Genomic DNA, 17,530 nt, shown 5'->3' with positions numbered 1-17,530 from the left:
TTCATTACTTGACCTAATCAAAAAAGGTAACGACAAATAAAAACTGATTTGTGGTCAGATACAAAAGTGAAATCAATAACCATAGGAAGGCAAAACTTTTATCACTTATTAGTTGACCTATTCAAACCTTTTCGATAAAAAAAACAGGTTTACTATCATATCTACGACAGAAATCATATATCATAGGAAAGCCGTTTTTTCGTCATCATATACATGACCTAATCAAAAAGTTTGATGACAATTAAAAATTGATTTGTTGTCAGATAGAAAATTGAAATCAATAATCACAGGAATGCAATTTTTTAATCACTTATTCGTTGAAATATTTAGAAGTTTTCGATGAAAGAAGATCTGGTTTTTATCAGATTAAAGACTGAAATCATTGATCATAGGCAGGCAGTTTTTTTCTTCATGCATTACTTGAGCTCATCAGTAAGTGTAGACAATTGAAAACTGGTTTGTTGTCAGATATAAAAGTGAAATCATGAATCATAGGAAGGCAGTTATTTCATCATTTTTTAGTTGAACTGCTCAAAAAAATTAGATGAAAACAATTTGATTTGTTACCAGAAAAAAGATTTAATCGATTGATCCTAGGAAGGAAGATTTTTTCTTTATCCAATACTTCGCTTATCAAAAAGTTTGATGACAAACAAAAAAACTGGGTCGTTGTTAGATATAAAATGAAATCATCCATCATAGGAAAGCAGTTTTTTCATCATCCATTAAATGACCTAATCGAAAAGATAAATGAAAATCAAAAACCGGTTTGTTGCTTTACGTATAAGAGTGTAATCAATAAGCATAGGAAGGCAGTTAAATTATAATTTTTTAGCTGACCTATTCAAACATTTTTAATGAAAAAAACTGGTTTATTATCAGATACAAGACAGAAATCATTGAGCATAGGAAGGCAGTTTTTTTCTTCATTCATTACTTGGCCTAATCAAAAAGTGTAGACTATTGAAAACTAGTTTGTTGTCAGATATAAAAATGAAATCATGAATCATAGGAAGGCAGTTATTTCATCATTTTTTAGTTGAACTGATCAAAAAATTTCGATGAAAAAAGATTTGATTTGTTACCAGAAATAAGATTTAATCGATTGATCCTAGAAAGGAAGATTTTTTCCTTATTCAATACTTGAATAAAGTGAAATCATTCATCATAGGAAGGCAGTTTTTTCATCATCCATTCCATTACCTAATCGACAAGATAAATGAAATACAAAAACCGGTTTGTTGTTATATATCAGAGTGTAATCAATAACCATAGGAAGGCAGTTAAATTATCATTTATTAGCTGACCTATTCAAACATTTTTTAATGAAAAAAAAACTGGTTTAATATCAGATACAAGACAGAAATCATTGATCATAGGCTGACAGTTTTTTTCTTCTTCATTACTTGAACCAATCAAAAAGTGTAGACAATTGAAAACTGGTTTGTTGTCAGATATAAAAGTGAAATCATGAATGATAGGAAGGCAGTTATTTCATCATTTCTTAGTTGAACTCATCAAAAAAATTCGATGAAAAAAAAATCTGATTTGTTACCAGAAATAAAACTTAATCGACTGATCCTAGGAAGGAAGATTTTTTCTTTATCCAATACTTCGCTTATCAAAAAGTTTGATGACAAACAAAAAAACTGGGTCGTTGTTAGATATAAAATGAAATCATCCATCATAGGAAAGCAGTTTTTTCATCATCCATTAAATGACCTAATCGAAAAGATAAATGAAAATCAAAAACCGGTTTGTTGCTTTACGTATAAGAGTGTAATCAATAAGCATAGGAAGGCAGTTAAATTATAATTTTTTAGCTGACCTATTCAAACATTTTTCATGAAAAAAACTGGTTTATTATCAGATACAAGACAGAAATCATTGATCATAGGAAGGCAGTTTTTTTCTTCATTTATTACTTGACCTAATCAAAAAAGGTAACGACAAATAAAAACTGATTTGTGGTCAGATACAAAAATGAAATCAATAACCATAGGAAGGCAAATCTTTTATCACTTACTAGTTGACCTATTCAAACCTTTTCGATAAAAAAAACAGGTTTACTATCATATCTACGACAGAAATCATATATCATAGGAAAGCCGTTTTTTCGTCATCATTTACATGACCTAATCAAAAAGTTTAATGACAATTAAAAATTGATTTGTTGTCAAATAGAAAATTGAAATCAATAATCACAGGAATGCAATTTTTTAATCACTTATTCGTTGAAATATTTAGAAGTTTTCGATGAAAGAAGATCTGGTTTTTATCAGATTAAAGACTGAAATCATTGATCATAGGCAGGCAGTTTTTTTTCTTCATGCTTTACTTGAGCTCATCAGTAAGTGTAGACAATTGAAAACTGGTTTGTTGTCAGATATAAAAGTGAAATCATGAATCATAGGAAGGCAGTTATTTCATCATTTTTTAGTTGAACTGCTCAAAAAAATTAGATGAAAACAATTTGATTTGTTACCAGAAAAAAGATTTAATCGATTGATCCTAGGAAGGAAGATTTTTTCCTTATTCAATATTTGAATAAAGTGAAATCATCTATCATAGGAAGGCAAATCTTTTATCACTTATTAGTTGACCTATTCAAACCTTTTCGATAAAAAAAAACTTGTTTACTATCATATCTACGACAGAAATCATATATCATAGGAAAGCCGTTTTTTCGTCATCATTTACATGACCTAATCAAAAAGTTTAATGAAAATTAAAAATTGATTTGTTGTCAGATAAAAAATTGAAATCAATAATCACAGGAATGCAATTTTTTAATCACTTATTCGTTGAAATATTTAGAAGTTTTCGATGAAAGAAGATCTGGTTTTTATCAGATTAAAGACTGAAATCATTGATCATAGGCAGGCAGTTTTTTTCTTCATGCATTACTTGAGCTCATCAATAAGTGTAGACAATTGAAAACTGGTTTGTTGTCAGATATAAAAGTGAAATCATGAATGATAGGAAGGCAGTTATTTCATCATTTTTTAGTTGAACTGCTCAAAAAAATTAGATGAAAACAATTTGATTTGTTACCAGAAAAAAGATTTAATCGATTGATCCTAGGAAGGAAGATTTTTTCCTTATTCAATATTTGAATAAAGTGAAATCATCTATCATAGGAAGGCAAATCTTTTATCACTTATTAGTTGACCTATTCAAACCTTTTCGATAAAAAAAAACTTGTTTACTATCATATCTACGACAGAAATCATATATCATAGGAAAGCCGTTTTTTCGTCATCATTTACATGACCTAATCAAAAAGTTTAATGACAATTAAAAATTGATTTGTTGTCAGATAAAAAATTGAAATCAATAATCACAGGAATGCAATTTTTTAATCACTTATTCGTTGAAATATTTCGAAGTTTTCGATGAAAGAAGATCTGGTTTTTATCAGATTAAAGACTGAAATCATTGATCATAGGCAGGCAGTTTTTTTCTTCATGCATTACTTGAGCTCATCAATAAGTGTAGACAATTGAAAACTGGTTTGTTGTCAGATATAAAAGTGAAATCATGAATGATAGGAGGGCAGTTATTTCATCATTTTTTAGTTGAACTGCTCAAAAAAATTAGATGAAAACAATTTGATTTGTTACCAGAAAAAAGATTTAATCGATTGATCCTAGGAAGGAAGATTTTTTCCTTATTCAATATTTGAATAAAGTGAAATCATCTATCATAGGAAGGCAAATCTTTTATCACTTATTAGTTGACCTATTCAAACCTTTTCGATAAAAAAAACTTGTTTACTATCATATCTACGACAGAAATCATATATCATAGGAAAGCCGTTTTTTCGTCATCATTTACATGACCTAATCAAAAAGTTTAATGACAATTAAAAATTGATTTGTTGTCAGATAAAAAATTGAAATCAATAATCACAGGAATGCAATTTTTTAATCACTTATTCGTTGAAATATTTAGAAGTTTTCGATGAAAGAAGATCTGGTTTTTATCAGATTAAAGACTGAAATCATTGATCATAGGCAGGCAGTTTTTTTCTTCATGCATTACTTGAGCTCATCAATAAGTGTAGACTATTGAAAACTGGTTAGTTGTCAGATATAAAAGTGAAATCATGAATGATAGGAAGGCAGTTATTTCATCATTTTTTAGTTGAACTGCTCAAAAAAATTAGATGAAAACAATTTGATTTGTTACCAGAAAAAAGATTTAATCGATTGATCCTAGGAAGGAAGATTTTTTCCTTATTCAATATTTGAATAAAGTGAAATCATCTATCATAGGAAGGCAAATCTTTTATCACTTATTAGTTGACCTATTCAAACCTTTTCGATTAAAAAAAACTTGTTTACTATCATATCTACGACAGAAATCATATATCATAGGAAAGCCGTTTTTTCGTCATCATTTACATGACCTAATCAAAAAGTTTAATGACAATTAAAAATTGATTTGTTGTCAGATAAAAAATTGAAATCAATAATCACAGGAATGCAATTTTTTAGTCACTTATTCGTTGAAATATTTAGAAGTTTTCGATGAAAGAAGATCTGGTTTTTATCAGATTAAAGACTGAAATCATTGATCATAGGCAGGCAGTTTTTTTCTTCATGCATTACTTGAGCTCATCAGTAAGTGTAGACAATTGAAAACTGGTTTGTTGTCAGATATAAAAGTGAAATCATGAATCATAGGAGGGCAGTTATTTCATCATTTTTTAGTTGAACTGCTCAAAAAAATTAGATGAAAACAATTTGATTTGTTACCAGAAAAAAGATTTAATCGATTGATCCTAGGAAGGAAGATTTTTTCCTTATTCAATATTTGAATAAAGTGAAATCATCTATCATAGGAAGGCAGTTTTTTCATCATCCATTACATGACCTAATCGAAAAAATAAATGAAAATCAAAAACCAGTTTGTTGCTTTACATATAAGAGTGTAATCAATAAGCATAGGAAGGCAGTTAAATTATAATTTTTAAGCTGACCTATTCAAACATTTTTAATGAAAAAAAAAACTGGTTTATTATCAGATACAAGACAGAAATCATTGATCATAGGAAGGCAGTTTTTTCTTCATTCATTACTTGACCTAATCAAAAAAGGTAACGACAAAAAAAACTGATTTGTTGTCAGATACAAAAGTGAAATCAATAACCATAGGAAGGCAAATCTTTTCTCACTTATTAGTTGACCTATTCAAACCTTTTCGATAAAAAAAAACTGGTTTACTATCATATCTACGACAGAAATCATATATCATAGGAAAGCCGTTTTTTCGTCATAATTTACATGACCTAATCAAAAAGTTTAATGACAATTAAAAATTGATTTGTTGTCAGATAAAAAATTGAAATCAATAATCACAGGAATGCAATTTTTTCATCACTTCTTAGTTGAAATATTTAGAAGTTTTCGATGAAAGAAGATCTGGTTTTTATCAGATTAATGACTGAAATCATTGATCATAGGCAGGCAGTTTTTTTCTTCATGCATTACTTGAGCTCATCAATAAGTGTAGACAATTGAAAACTGGTCTGTTGTCAGACATAAAAATGAAATCATGAATCACAGGAAGGCAGTTATTTCATCTTTTTCTAGTTGAACTGCTCAAAAAATTTAGATGAAAACAATTTGATTTGTTACCAGAAATAAGATTTAATCGATTGATCCTAGGAAGGAAGATTTTTTCCTTATTCAATATTTGAATGAAGTGAAATCATCTATCGTAGGAAGGCAGTTTTTTCATCATCCATTACAAAACCTAATCGAAAAGATAAATGAAAATCAAAAAACGGTTTGTTGTTATATATCAGAGTAAAATCAATAACCATAGGAAGGCAGTTAAATTATCATTTATTAGCTGACTTATTCAAACAATTTTTAATGAAAAAACTGGTTTATTATCAGATACAAGACAGAAATCACTGATCATAGGATGACAATTTTTTCTTCATTCATTACTTGACCTTGTCAAAAAGTGTAACGACAAATAAAAACTGGTTTGTTGTCAGATACAAAAATGAAATCAATAACCATAGGAAGGCAGTTATTTTATCACTTATTAGTTGACCTATTCAAACATTTTCCATGGAAAAAAAACTGGTTTGCTATTATATCTAAGACAGAAATCATTGATCATACTTACATAACCTAATCAAAAAGTTTAAGGACAAAAAAACTGTTTTGTAGTCAGATCAAAAATTGAAATCAATAATCACAGGAAAGCAATTTTTTCATCACTTATTCGTTGAAATATTTAGAAGTTTTCGATGAAAGAAGATCTGGTTTTTATCAGATTAAAGACTGAAATCATTGATCATAGGCAGGCAGTTTTTTTCTACATGCATTACTTGAGCTCATCAGTAAGTGTAGACAATTGAAAACTGGTTTGTTGTCAGATATAAAAGTGAAATCATGAATCATAGGAAGGCAGTTATTTCATCATTTTTTAGTTGAACTGCTCAAAAAAATTAGATGAAAACAATTTGATTTGTTACCAGAAAAAAGATTTAATCGATTGATCCTAGGAAGGAAGATTTTTTCCTTATTCAATATTTGAATAAAGTGAAATCATCTATCATAGGAAGGCAGTTTTTTCATCATCCATTACATGACCTAATCGAAAAGATTAATGAAAATCAAAAACCGGTTTGTTGCTTTACATATAAGAGTGTAATCAATAAGCATAGGAAGGCAGTTAAATTATAATTTTTAAGCTGACCTATTCAAACATTTTTAATGAAAAAAACTGGTTTATTATCAGATACAAGACAGAAATCATTGATCATAGGAAGGCAGTTTTTTCTTCATTCATTACTTGACCTAATCAAAAAAGGTAACGACAAAAAAAACTGATTTGTTGTCAGATACAAAAGTGAAATCAATAACCATAGGAAGGCAAATCTTTTCTCACTTATTAGTTGACCTATTCAAACCTTTTCGATAAAAAAAAACTGGTTTACTATCATATCTACGACAGAAATCATATATCATAGGAAAGCCGTTTTTTCGTCATAATTTACATGACCTAATCAAAAAGTTTAATGACAATTAAAAATTGATTTGTTGTCAGATAAAAAATTGAAATCAATAATCACAGGAATGCAATTTTTTCATCACTTCTTAGTTGAAATATTTAGAAGTTTTCGATGAAAGAAGATCTGGTTTTTATCAGATTAAAGACTGAAATCATTGATCATAGGCAGGCAGTTTTTTTCTTCATGCATTACTTGAGCTCATCAATAAGTGTAGACAATTGAAAACTGGTTTGTTGTCAGATATAAAAGTGAAATCATGAATCATAGGAAGGCAGTTATTTCATCATTTTTTAGTTGAACTGCTCAAAAAAATTAGATGAAAACAATTTGATTTGTTACCAGAAAAAAGATTTAATCGATTGATCCTAGGAAGGAAGATTTTTTCCTTATTCAATATTTGAATAAAGTGAAATCATCTATCATAGGAAGGCAGTTTTTTCATCATCCATTACATGACCTAATCGAAAAGTTAAGTGACAATTAAAAATTGATTTATTGTCAGATAAAAAATTGAAATCAATAATCACAGGAAAGCAATTTTTTCATCACTTATTCGTTGAAATATTTAGAAATTTTCGGTGAAAGAAGATCTGGTTTTTATCAAATTAAAGACTGAAATCATTGATCATAGGCAGGCAGTTTTTTTCTTCATGCATTACTTGAGCTCATCAGTAAGTGTAGACAATTGAAAACTGGTTTGTTGTCAGATATAAAAGTGAAATCATGAATCATAGGAAGGCAGTTATTTCATCATTTTTTAGTTGAACTGCTCAAAAAAATTAGATGAAAACAATTTGATTTGTTACCAGAAAAAAGATTTAATCGATTGATCCTAGGAAGGAAGATTTTTTCCTTATTCAATATTTGAATAAAGTGAAATCATCTATCATAGGAAGGCAGTTTTTTCATCATCCATTACATGACCTAATCGAAAAGATTAATGAAAATCAAAAACCGGTTTGTTGCTTTACATATAAGAGTGTAATCAATAAGCATAGGAAGGCAGTTAAATTATAATTTTTAAGCTGACCTATTCAAACATTTTTAATGAAAAAAACTGGTTTATTATCAGATACAAGACAGAAATCATTGATCATAGGAAGGCAGTTTTTTCTTCATTCATTACTTGACCTAATCAAAAAAGGTAACGACAAAAAAAAACTGATTTGTTGTCAGATACAAAAGTGAAATCAATAACCATAGGAAGGCAAATCTTTTCTCACTTATTAGTTGACCTATTCAAACCTTTTCGATAAAAAAAAACTGGTTTACTATCATATCTACGACAGAAATAATATATCATAGGAAAGCCGTTTTTTCGTCATAATTTACATGACCTAATCAAAAAGTTTAATGACAATTAAAAATTGATTTGTTGTCAGATAAAAAATTGAAATCAATAATCACAGGAATGCAATTTTTTCATCACTTCTTAGTTGAAATATTTAGAAGTTTTCGATGAAAGAAGATCTGGTTTTTATCAGATTAAAGACTGAAATCATTGATCATAGGCAGGCAGTTTTTTTCTTCATGCATTACTTGAGCTCATCAATAAGTGTAGACAATTGAAAACTGGTTTGTTGTCAGATATAAAAGTGAAATCATGAATCATAGGAAGGCAGTTATTTCATCATTTTTTAGTTGAACTGATCAAAAAACTTAGATGAAAACAATTTGATTTGTTACCAGAAAAAAGATTTAATCGATTGATCCTAGGAAGGAAGATTTTTTCCTTTTCAATATTTGAATAAAGTGAAATCATCCATCATAGGAAGGCAGTTTTTTTATCATCCATTACATAACCTAATCGAAAAGATAAATGAAAATCAAAAACCGGTTTGTTGTTATATATCAGAGTGTAATCAATAACCATAGGAAGGCAGTTAAATTATCATTTATTAGCTGACCTATTCAAACACTTTTTAATGAAAAAACTGGTTTATTATCAGATCCAAGACAGAAATCACTGATCATAGGATGACAATTTTTTTCTTCATTCATTACTTGACCTAGTCAAAAAATGTAACGACAAATAAAAACTGGTTTGTTGTCAGATACAAAAGTGAAATCAATAACCAAAGGAAGGCAGTTATTTTATCACTTATTAGTTGACCTATTCAAACCTTTTCCATGGAAAAAAAACTGGTTTACTATCATATCTAAGACAGAAATCATTGATCATACTTACATGACCTAATCAAAAAGTTTAATGACAAAAAAACTGTTTTGTTGTCTGATAAAAAAAGGAAATTATTAATCATAGTAAGGCAGTTATTTCATCATTTATTAGTTGAACTGAGCAAAAATTTTCGATGAAAAAAAAACTATTCTGTTATCTGATATAAGATTGAAATCATTATCATAGAAAGGCAGTTTTTTCATCATTTATTTGTTGAACTATTTAAAAGTTTTCGATGAAACAAGATCTGGTTTATTATCAGATAAAAGACTGAAATCATTGATCATAGGAAGGCAGTTTTTTCATCATCTGTAAAATGACCTATTCAAAAACCTTTGATGGAAACAATAATTGGTTTCATATCAGTTATGAGAATGACTCCATTAATCATAGGAAGTTTTTCTGATTTCAGCTGACCTATTCAAACAAGATTGACCAATACAAAAACTGGCTGATAACTAACAGCTATTAAGATGAAGTCATTACTCATAGGTAGGCATGAAATATTGGTGACTCATTCGACAATTTTTTGATGAAATAAAAACTGGTTTGTTATCAGATATAAGACTGAAATCATTGATCATGGGACGGCAGTTCTTCATCATCCAATACTTGGCCTGATCAAAAAGACTGATGAAAATCAACAATTGAATTGCTTTCAGATGTAAAATGTGATCAAAAACCATAGGAAGGCAATTATTTTATCACTTTGTATTTGAACTAATCAAACATTTTCGATGAAAAAAAACTATTCTGTTATCTGATATAAGATTGAAATCATTATCATAGAAAGGCAGTTTTTTCATCATTTATTTGTTGAAATAAATAAAAGTTTTCGATGAAACAAGATCTGGTTTAGTATCAGATTAAAGACTGAAACCATTGATCATAGGAAGGCAGTTTTTCATCATTTGTAAAATGACCAATTCAAAAAGATTTTGATGGAAGCAATAACTGGTTTCTTATCAGTTATGAGAATGAATGCATTAATCATAGGAAAAAGTTAAGGTTTTTCCTCAGTTTTTAGCTGACCTATTCAAACAAAATTGATGAATACAAAAACTGGTTGATAACTAACAGCTATTAACATGAAGTCATTACTCTTAGGAAGGCATAAATTATTATTGACTCATTCGCCAACTTTTTGACGACATAAGAATGGTTTGCTATCAGATATGAGACTGAAATTTGATCAAATGAAGGCAGAATTTTCTTTTTTCAATTTCGATGAAAAAAAAACTATTTTGTTATCGGACATAAGATTGAAATCATTATCATAGAAAGGCAGTTTTTTCATCAATTATTAGTTGAACTATTTAAAAGTTTTCGATGAAACAAGATCTGGTTTATTATCAGATAAAAGACTGAATTCATTGATCATAGGAAGGCAGTTTTTTCATCATTAGTAAAATGACCTTTTCAAAAACCTTTGATGAAAACAATAATTGGTTTCATATCAGTTATGAGAATGAATCCATTAATCATAGGAAGTTTTTCTGATTTCAGCTGACCTATTCAAACAAGATTGACCAATACAAAAACTGGCTGATAACTAACAGCTATTAAGATGAAGTCATTACTCATAGGTAGGCATGAAATATTGGTGACTCATTCGACAATTTTTTGATGAAATAAAAACTGGTTTGTTATCAGATATAAGACTGAAATCATTGATCATGGGACGGCAGTTCTTCATCATCCAATACTTGACCTGATCAAAAAGACTGATGAAAATTAACAATTGGTTTGCTTTCAGATGTAAAATGTGATCAAAAACCATAGGAAGGCAATTATTTTATCACTTTGTATTTGAACTAATCAAACATTTTCGATGAAAAAAAAACTATTCTGTTATCTGATATAAGATTGAAATCATTATCATAGAAAGGCAGTTTTTTCATCATTTATTTGTTGAAATAAATAAAAGTTTTCGATGAAGCAAGATCTGGTTTAGTATCAGATTAAAGACTGAAACCATTGATCAAAGGAAGGCAGTTTTTCTTCATTTGTAAAATGACCAATTCAAAAAGATTTTGATGGAAGCAATAACTGGTTTTTTATCAGTTATGAGAATGAATGCATTAATCATAGGAAAAAGTTTAGGTTTTTCCTGTTTTTAGCTGACCTATTCAAACAAAATTGATGAATACAAAAACTGGTTGATAACTAACAGCTATTAACATGGAGTCATTACTCTTAGGAAGGCATAAATTATTATTGACTCATTCGCCAACTTTTTGACGACATAAGAATGGTTTGCTATCAGATATGAGACTGAAACTTGATCAAATGAAGGCAGAATTTTCTTTTTTCAATTTCGATGAAAAAAAAGCTATTTTGTTATCGGACATAAGATTGAAATCATTATCATAGAAAGGCAGTTTTTTCATCAATTATTAGTTGAACTATTTAAAAGTTTTCGATGAAACAAGATCTGGTTTAGTATCAGATCAAACACAGGAACCATTGATCATAGGAAGGCAGTTTTTCATCATTTGTAAAATGACCTAATCAAAACGATTTTGATGGAAACAATAACTGGTTTCTTATCAGTTATGAGAAAAAACCCATTAATCATAGGAAATAGTTTAGACTTTCCTCAGTTTTTTTTCTTACCTATTCACACAAAATTGATGAATACAAAAACGGGTTGATAACAGCTATTAACATGAAGTCATTACTCTTAGGAAGGCATAAATTACTATTGAATCATTCGCCAACTTTTTGATGACATAAGAATGTTTTGTTATCAGATATAAGACTGAAATTTGATCAAAGGAAGGCAGTTTTTTCATCAATTATTAGTTGAACTATTTAAAAGTTTTCGATGAAACAAGATCTGGTTTATTATCAGATAAAAGACTGAAATCATTGATCATAGGAAGGCAGTTTTTTCATCATTAGTAAAATGACCTATTCAAAAACCTTTGATGAAAACAATAATTGGTTTCATATCAGTTATGAGAATGAATCCATTAATCATAGGAAGTTTTTCTGATTTCAGCTGACCTATTCAAACAAGATTGACCAATACAAAAACTGGCTGATAACTAACAGCTATTAAGATGAAGTCATTACTCATAGGTAGGCATGAAATATTGGTGACTCATTCGACAATTTTTTGATGAAATAAAAACTGGTTTGTTATCAGATATAAGACTGAAATCATTGATCATGGGACGGCAGTTCTTCATCATCCAATACTTGACCTGATCAAAAAGACTGATGAAAATTAACAATTGGTTTGCTTTCAGATGTAAAATGTGATCAAAAACCATAGGAAGGCAATTATTTTATCACTTTGTATTTGAACTAATCAAACATTTTCGATGAAAAAAAAACTATTCTGTTATCTGATATAAGATTGAAATCATTATCATAGAAAGGCAGTTTTTTCATCATTTATTTGTTGAAATAAATAAAAGTTTTCGATGAAGCAAGATCTGGTTTAGTATCAGATTAAAGACTGAAACCATTGATCAAAGGAAGGCAGTTTTTCTTCATTTGTAAAATGACCAATTCAAAAAGATTTTGATGGAAGCAATAACTGGTTTTTTATCAGTTATGAGAATGAATGCATTAATCATAGGAAAAAGTTTAGGTTTTTCCTCAGTTTTTAGCTGACCTATTCAAACAAAATTGATGAATACAAAAACTGGTTGATAACTAACAGCTATTAACATGGAGTCATTACTCTTAGGAAGGCATAAATTATTATTGACTCATTCGCCAACTTTTTGACGACATAAGAATGGTTTGCTATCAGATATGAGACTGAAACTTGATCAAATGAAGGCAGAATTTTCTTTTTTCAATTTCGATGAAAAAAAAGCTATTTTGTTATCGGACATAAGATTGAAATCATTATCATAGAAAGGCAGTTTTTTCATCAATTATTAGTTGAACTATTTAAAAGTTTTCGATGAAACAAGATCTGGTTTAGTATCAGATCAAACACTGGAACCATTGATCATAGGAAGGCAGTTTTTCATCATTTGTAAAATGACCTAATCAAAACGATTTTGATGGAAACAATAACTGGTTTCTTATCAGTTATGAGAAAAAACCCATTAATCATAGGAAATAGTTTAGACTTTCCTCAGTTTTTTTCTTATCTATTCACACAAAATTGATGAATACAAAAACGGGTTGATAACAGCTATTAACATGAAGTCATTACTCTTAGGAAGGCATAAATTACTATTGAATCATTCGCCAACTTTTTGATGACATAAGAATGTTTTGTTATCAGATATAAGACTGAAATTTGATCGAAGGTAGGTCAAGTAATGAATGATTAGGTCAAGTAATCATTCATTACTTGACCTAATCAAAAAGACTGATGAAAATCAAAAACTGGTTTGTTGTAAGAATTATAGTGTGATCAAAAACCATAGAAAAGTAGTTATTTTATCATTTATTAATTGAAATATTCAAACATTTTCGAAGAAAAAATGGTTTGTTATCAGATATAAAGAGTGAAATCAATGATCAAAGGAAGGCAGTTTTTTCATCGTCCATTACTTGAGCCAATCAAAAAGTTTAATGACAAATAAAAACTGGTTTGTTGTCAGATATAACATTGAAATCATTAATTAAACCGAATCATACAGATTAATGAAAATCAAAAACTAGGTTTGTGTCAAATATTAAGTGTGAACCATAGAAAGGCAGTCATTTTATCAATTATTATTTGACCTATTCGAAAAAATTGATGAAAAAAACTGCTTTGTTATCAGATATAAGAGTGAAAACATGGATCATAGGAAGACAGTTTTTCCATCATTAAGTAGATGACCTTTTCGACAGTTTTTAAATGAATATAAAAACAGGTTCGTTACAGATATTTTTGTAAAATCATAAATCATATAAAGGCAGTATTTCAATAGCAATTAATAAATATTAGGACAAGGAAACAATTAGCTTAGGAATGCAGTTTTTTATCATACGAGTAACCTCTTTCACAGAATGTTTATTTTACGACTGAGACACAAGTTATTTAAACATGATTGTTGGACATAAATGACTATTGAATTAAATCATTCACCAAAGAAGGCAATTTTTCCAACATTTTAATTTGTGGCCTATTCTAAAGAGCTTTAATTTGAAAACATAACATATGGCTCCCCATCAGACATTGAATAAAATCAAAAGTCAGAGGATGGTGGATTGTTCATCATTAATTGGAGCTACTTGACAATTCAAGACTATCAAACAACGAGGCAATCTAAGGAATATAAGCTTGCATGTAAACTGTATAAAATTAACTAGCCTGTATGAGAAAGAAAGTATCGATTGTGATAGAGTAGCACAAATCTGTAAGGAGCATGCTGAAACTCCACTTGAAGGTCTCCGGACTGGTCTGACCTTGAAAAGAGGACAACTGATCTCCTGTTCCATTCCTTATTTGAAATCTCACTTGGTGAGAGATGTTTGGACGGAGTTTGAAGAGCGCGTCTGCTATGTCCTGCCACCAGAGACAATTGGCAACTCTGGTCGCTATGTAAACCGGGATGATCCAAAAACTACCAAACAGAAAGTTGAACATGTATCCCACAACATCTCTGAATCCTGAAAGGCAAAAAAAGAATAGTCAAATTGGTATAACAAGACTTTGTATGAAGCGACGTATAAAATGCTTTAAAAATGAGAAAATATTTCACTTTCCTAATTAGCAGTTGCAAACGCGTTACAAAACTGAAATTTCTATATTTCAAGATTTCTAGAACAAGTTACAACACATTGACACCCGTTGACTTTCAAAAAATTTATGACACATTTCGGCCGATGATGACAGTTTTGTTTTGTCTTCTATCTTACAAGTAACTTTTCAACAGTTTCAAACATGCTTTTCGAAAAACGAACGTCCTTGGTCTTTTCTTGGGCTTTTTTCGTCGTATTCTTCCACTCCTCTTCTCCTTATTCTAATTTTTGTCTGGTTTTGGGGTAGCTTTAAATTAATTTAATTGATTTTTCTTGTAGTTTGATCTGATTTCTATGTGTATCTGTGTTTTGAAAGCAAGTGTTCAAGACCGTGACTCGAAGCTCCTTCATTTAGTTCATTTTTTCGATTTGTTCCTTAAATTCATTAGGTTTGGTATGTCACATGGCCTTCTCACGATGATCTGTTGACACCAGGTCATTACAGAAAAGAAGGACATTAAAGCCTAGCTCTTTTGTACCACCGAAGGCATCGTTACTTAACTAGGTGGACTTTTCATTTGTATGTATTTTGCATCCGGAAGTTAAACAATTAAATGACAGTTCTCGTGAACGAATTGTGAGGTTGTTTATTTGACATATTTTTGTTGTTGAGTTGAGCAAATACAAAAGAAAACGACAAGACTGCTCGTATATCAGAGCGAAGCAATCAAGGGCGTAGCAATCAGGGCGCAGCAATCAGGGCGCATATCAGCGCTCGTATATCAGGACCTGCACTTAAAGGTCGATTCAAAAGTTTTGGTTAGAAAAATTGACAACAATCGAAAAAAAAAAACGTTTTTCTTTTTTTCTTCAATTTACCCCCCCCCCCCCCACACACGCTATGTAAACAATGAAGGGATGTATTTAGCGTCTTGTGTCTCAATAATGCGACCAAATGACAAGCCATAATTCAAAATGGAACGCACTCCTTCGCCGCTTACGCGTTTTGAAAACGCAATATATTGCGCGCTAATTGTCCCAAATTGGCTAAATTAACGAAAAACTATCACAAAGGCTCAGAAAAAATGCTTTCACTAAACACTTTCTTGGCAATAACAAAAAATCAATGGTTTTCTAAACATCAATTGAATTTTTTTGTGATTTGTCTTATGCATTTTTTGAAGCTAATGTATTTTTTTATGAACGTCCTGCATCAGCAGTCCTGAAATCTGGAAAATATTAATTTGTTTATTAGTGTTAGATAGCTTCTTTGCGCTCCGTTTGATAAATTGATGGGCAAGCGTCTAAATCCAAAATTGAGTGATCACTTTTCAGCTTCTACCTCAGAAAAACACACCAGCTGAATAAGGGAAAACTCACTTCGTTCAGTAACTTAAAAACTGATCGAACTTATTTTACTAAACAGCTTCTGAAGAGACTAAAAGAAATATCTAATACCCCAAAACAGTACCTGCGATCGGTTGTGGTAAAATGACGTACAGCACCCAGAGAACGATCGGCAGAAATACATTGTAGAAGATAAGCAGGCTGGTTAGAAAGATGCCCCCGTTGATGAAGCACGACTGGACAACCTTCTTTGCTACCTGAAGTCATTCAAACCGGTTAAGCTGATATGAAACTCACATGATGACTAAACAATGCTAGGCAAAATTTAAAAAAGTTCTTCAGTATTTTCAGTTCTAGGTGGAAATAATTGTTTTATAAATTTTTCAAACAGTAGGAGATAATTTTCATCTCGACTCGTTTATTTCTCAAATCGATTTGACATCTTAATTTTTAGAAATTAGGTATCCGGCTTTAAAAAGCACAAACGTTGACGCGACAAATTATAGCAGATGCGATAAATAAATTATACTAACTTTTGGTGGTTTTTTAGGTTTTAAACGGTGATTGGGAACTCGAAAACCTTTTTCTTTTGCTTCCAGCACCCGTTCGTAACGTTCTGTAAGCTTTTTCTCAAGCAAAGCATCAATAGTCCAGATTGAAAGCAAACCCTTTAGAGATTGTAAGAAGCCCAAGAATAAATTGTCGATGAAAAACTTCAAGTTCATCCGAAACCTTAAAATGCAATAAATATCTATCAATATATGTTGCTCTTCTAAAAAACACTTTCTTTTCACAATATTCATTTTAATCTCAGAAGTAAAAAAAACATGAGTACAATTTTATTTACAACAGCTATTTGTGATCACAAATTTGCCACGAAGTATCCCCATACTAATTTAACCAGAATAATATTGCTTTTTCTATTTCGATTTCTGTTTCAGCTCTTTTCTTTTCACGGCAACCAACAAGTTGGAGGCTTCGAAAAGCAGGTACGCTAAACAAACAAAAGCTTGGACAATAATAGGAACTGACCATATACATATAATGAAAATTCCTCCTGAATCAAAATACTGATGATGTGCGAAGTATTTATAGTTCTTTGCAAGAACTTCATTCATTGGCTCGCTGGCGTAACACAAACATAACAAGGCAACAAGATGAACAAAAACATATGAGCTACTTTTTCTTTTACAAGTAACAATTGCCAGCGACAAAAAATGCATCACGATGATGCAGACCAGCCATGGTTCCTTCAAAATCTCGATATCGCGAGCCGCTTCTAGAAATGTAGCATTTGCAAAATCAGCAGGAACCCAATAGAAGGT

General features: G+C 30.0%; 1 protein-coding gene across 1 annotated transcript in view; it reads right to left on the bottom strand.

Annotated features, from left to right (window-relative positions):
• The window catches only part of LOC134847823 (etoposide-induced protein 2.4 homolog), a 224,570-nt gene that overhangs the window by 36,835 nt on the left and 170,205 nt on the right, over positions 1-17,530 (bottom strand). Inside the window, exons 2-4 of the mRNA XM_063865048.1 lie at positions 16,739-16,939; positions 16,330-16,462; positions 14,488-14,786 (exon numbers count right to left, since the gene is read on the bottom strand). Of these exons, the coding sequence (XP_063721118.1) occupies positions 14,488-14,786; positions 16,330-16,462; positions 16,739-16,930 (624 nt within the window). The 5' untranslated portion in view covers positions 16,931-16,939. The remainder of the gene's footprint in view (positions 1-14,487; positions 14,787-16,329; positions 16,463-16,738; positions 16,940-17,530) is intronic.

This window comes from Symsagittifera roscoffensis, chromosome 6 (genome assembly GCF_963678635.1).
Source record: "Symsagittifera roscoffensis chromosome 6, txSymRosc1.1, whole genome shotgun sequence".
In the NCBI taxonomy this organism is placed as follows: Eukaryota; Metazoa; Xenacoelomorpha; order Acoela; family Convolutidae; genus Symsagittifera; species Symsagittifera roscoffensis.
This window is presented reverse-complemented; position numbering and strand designations above follow the sequence as displayed.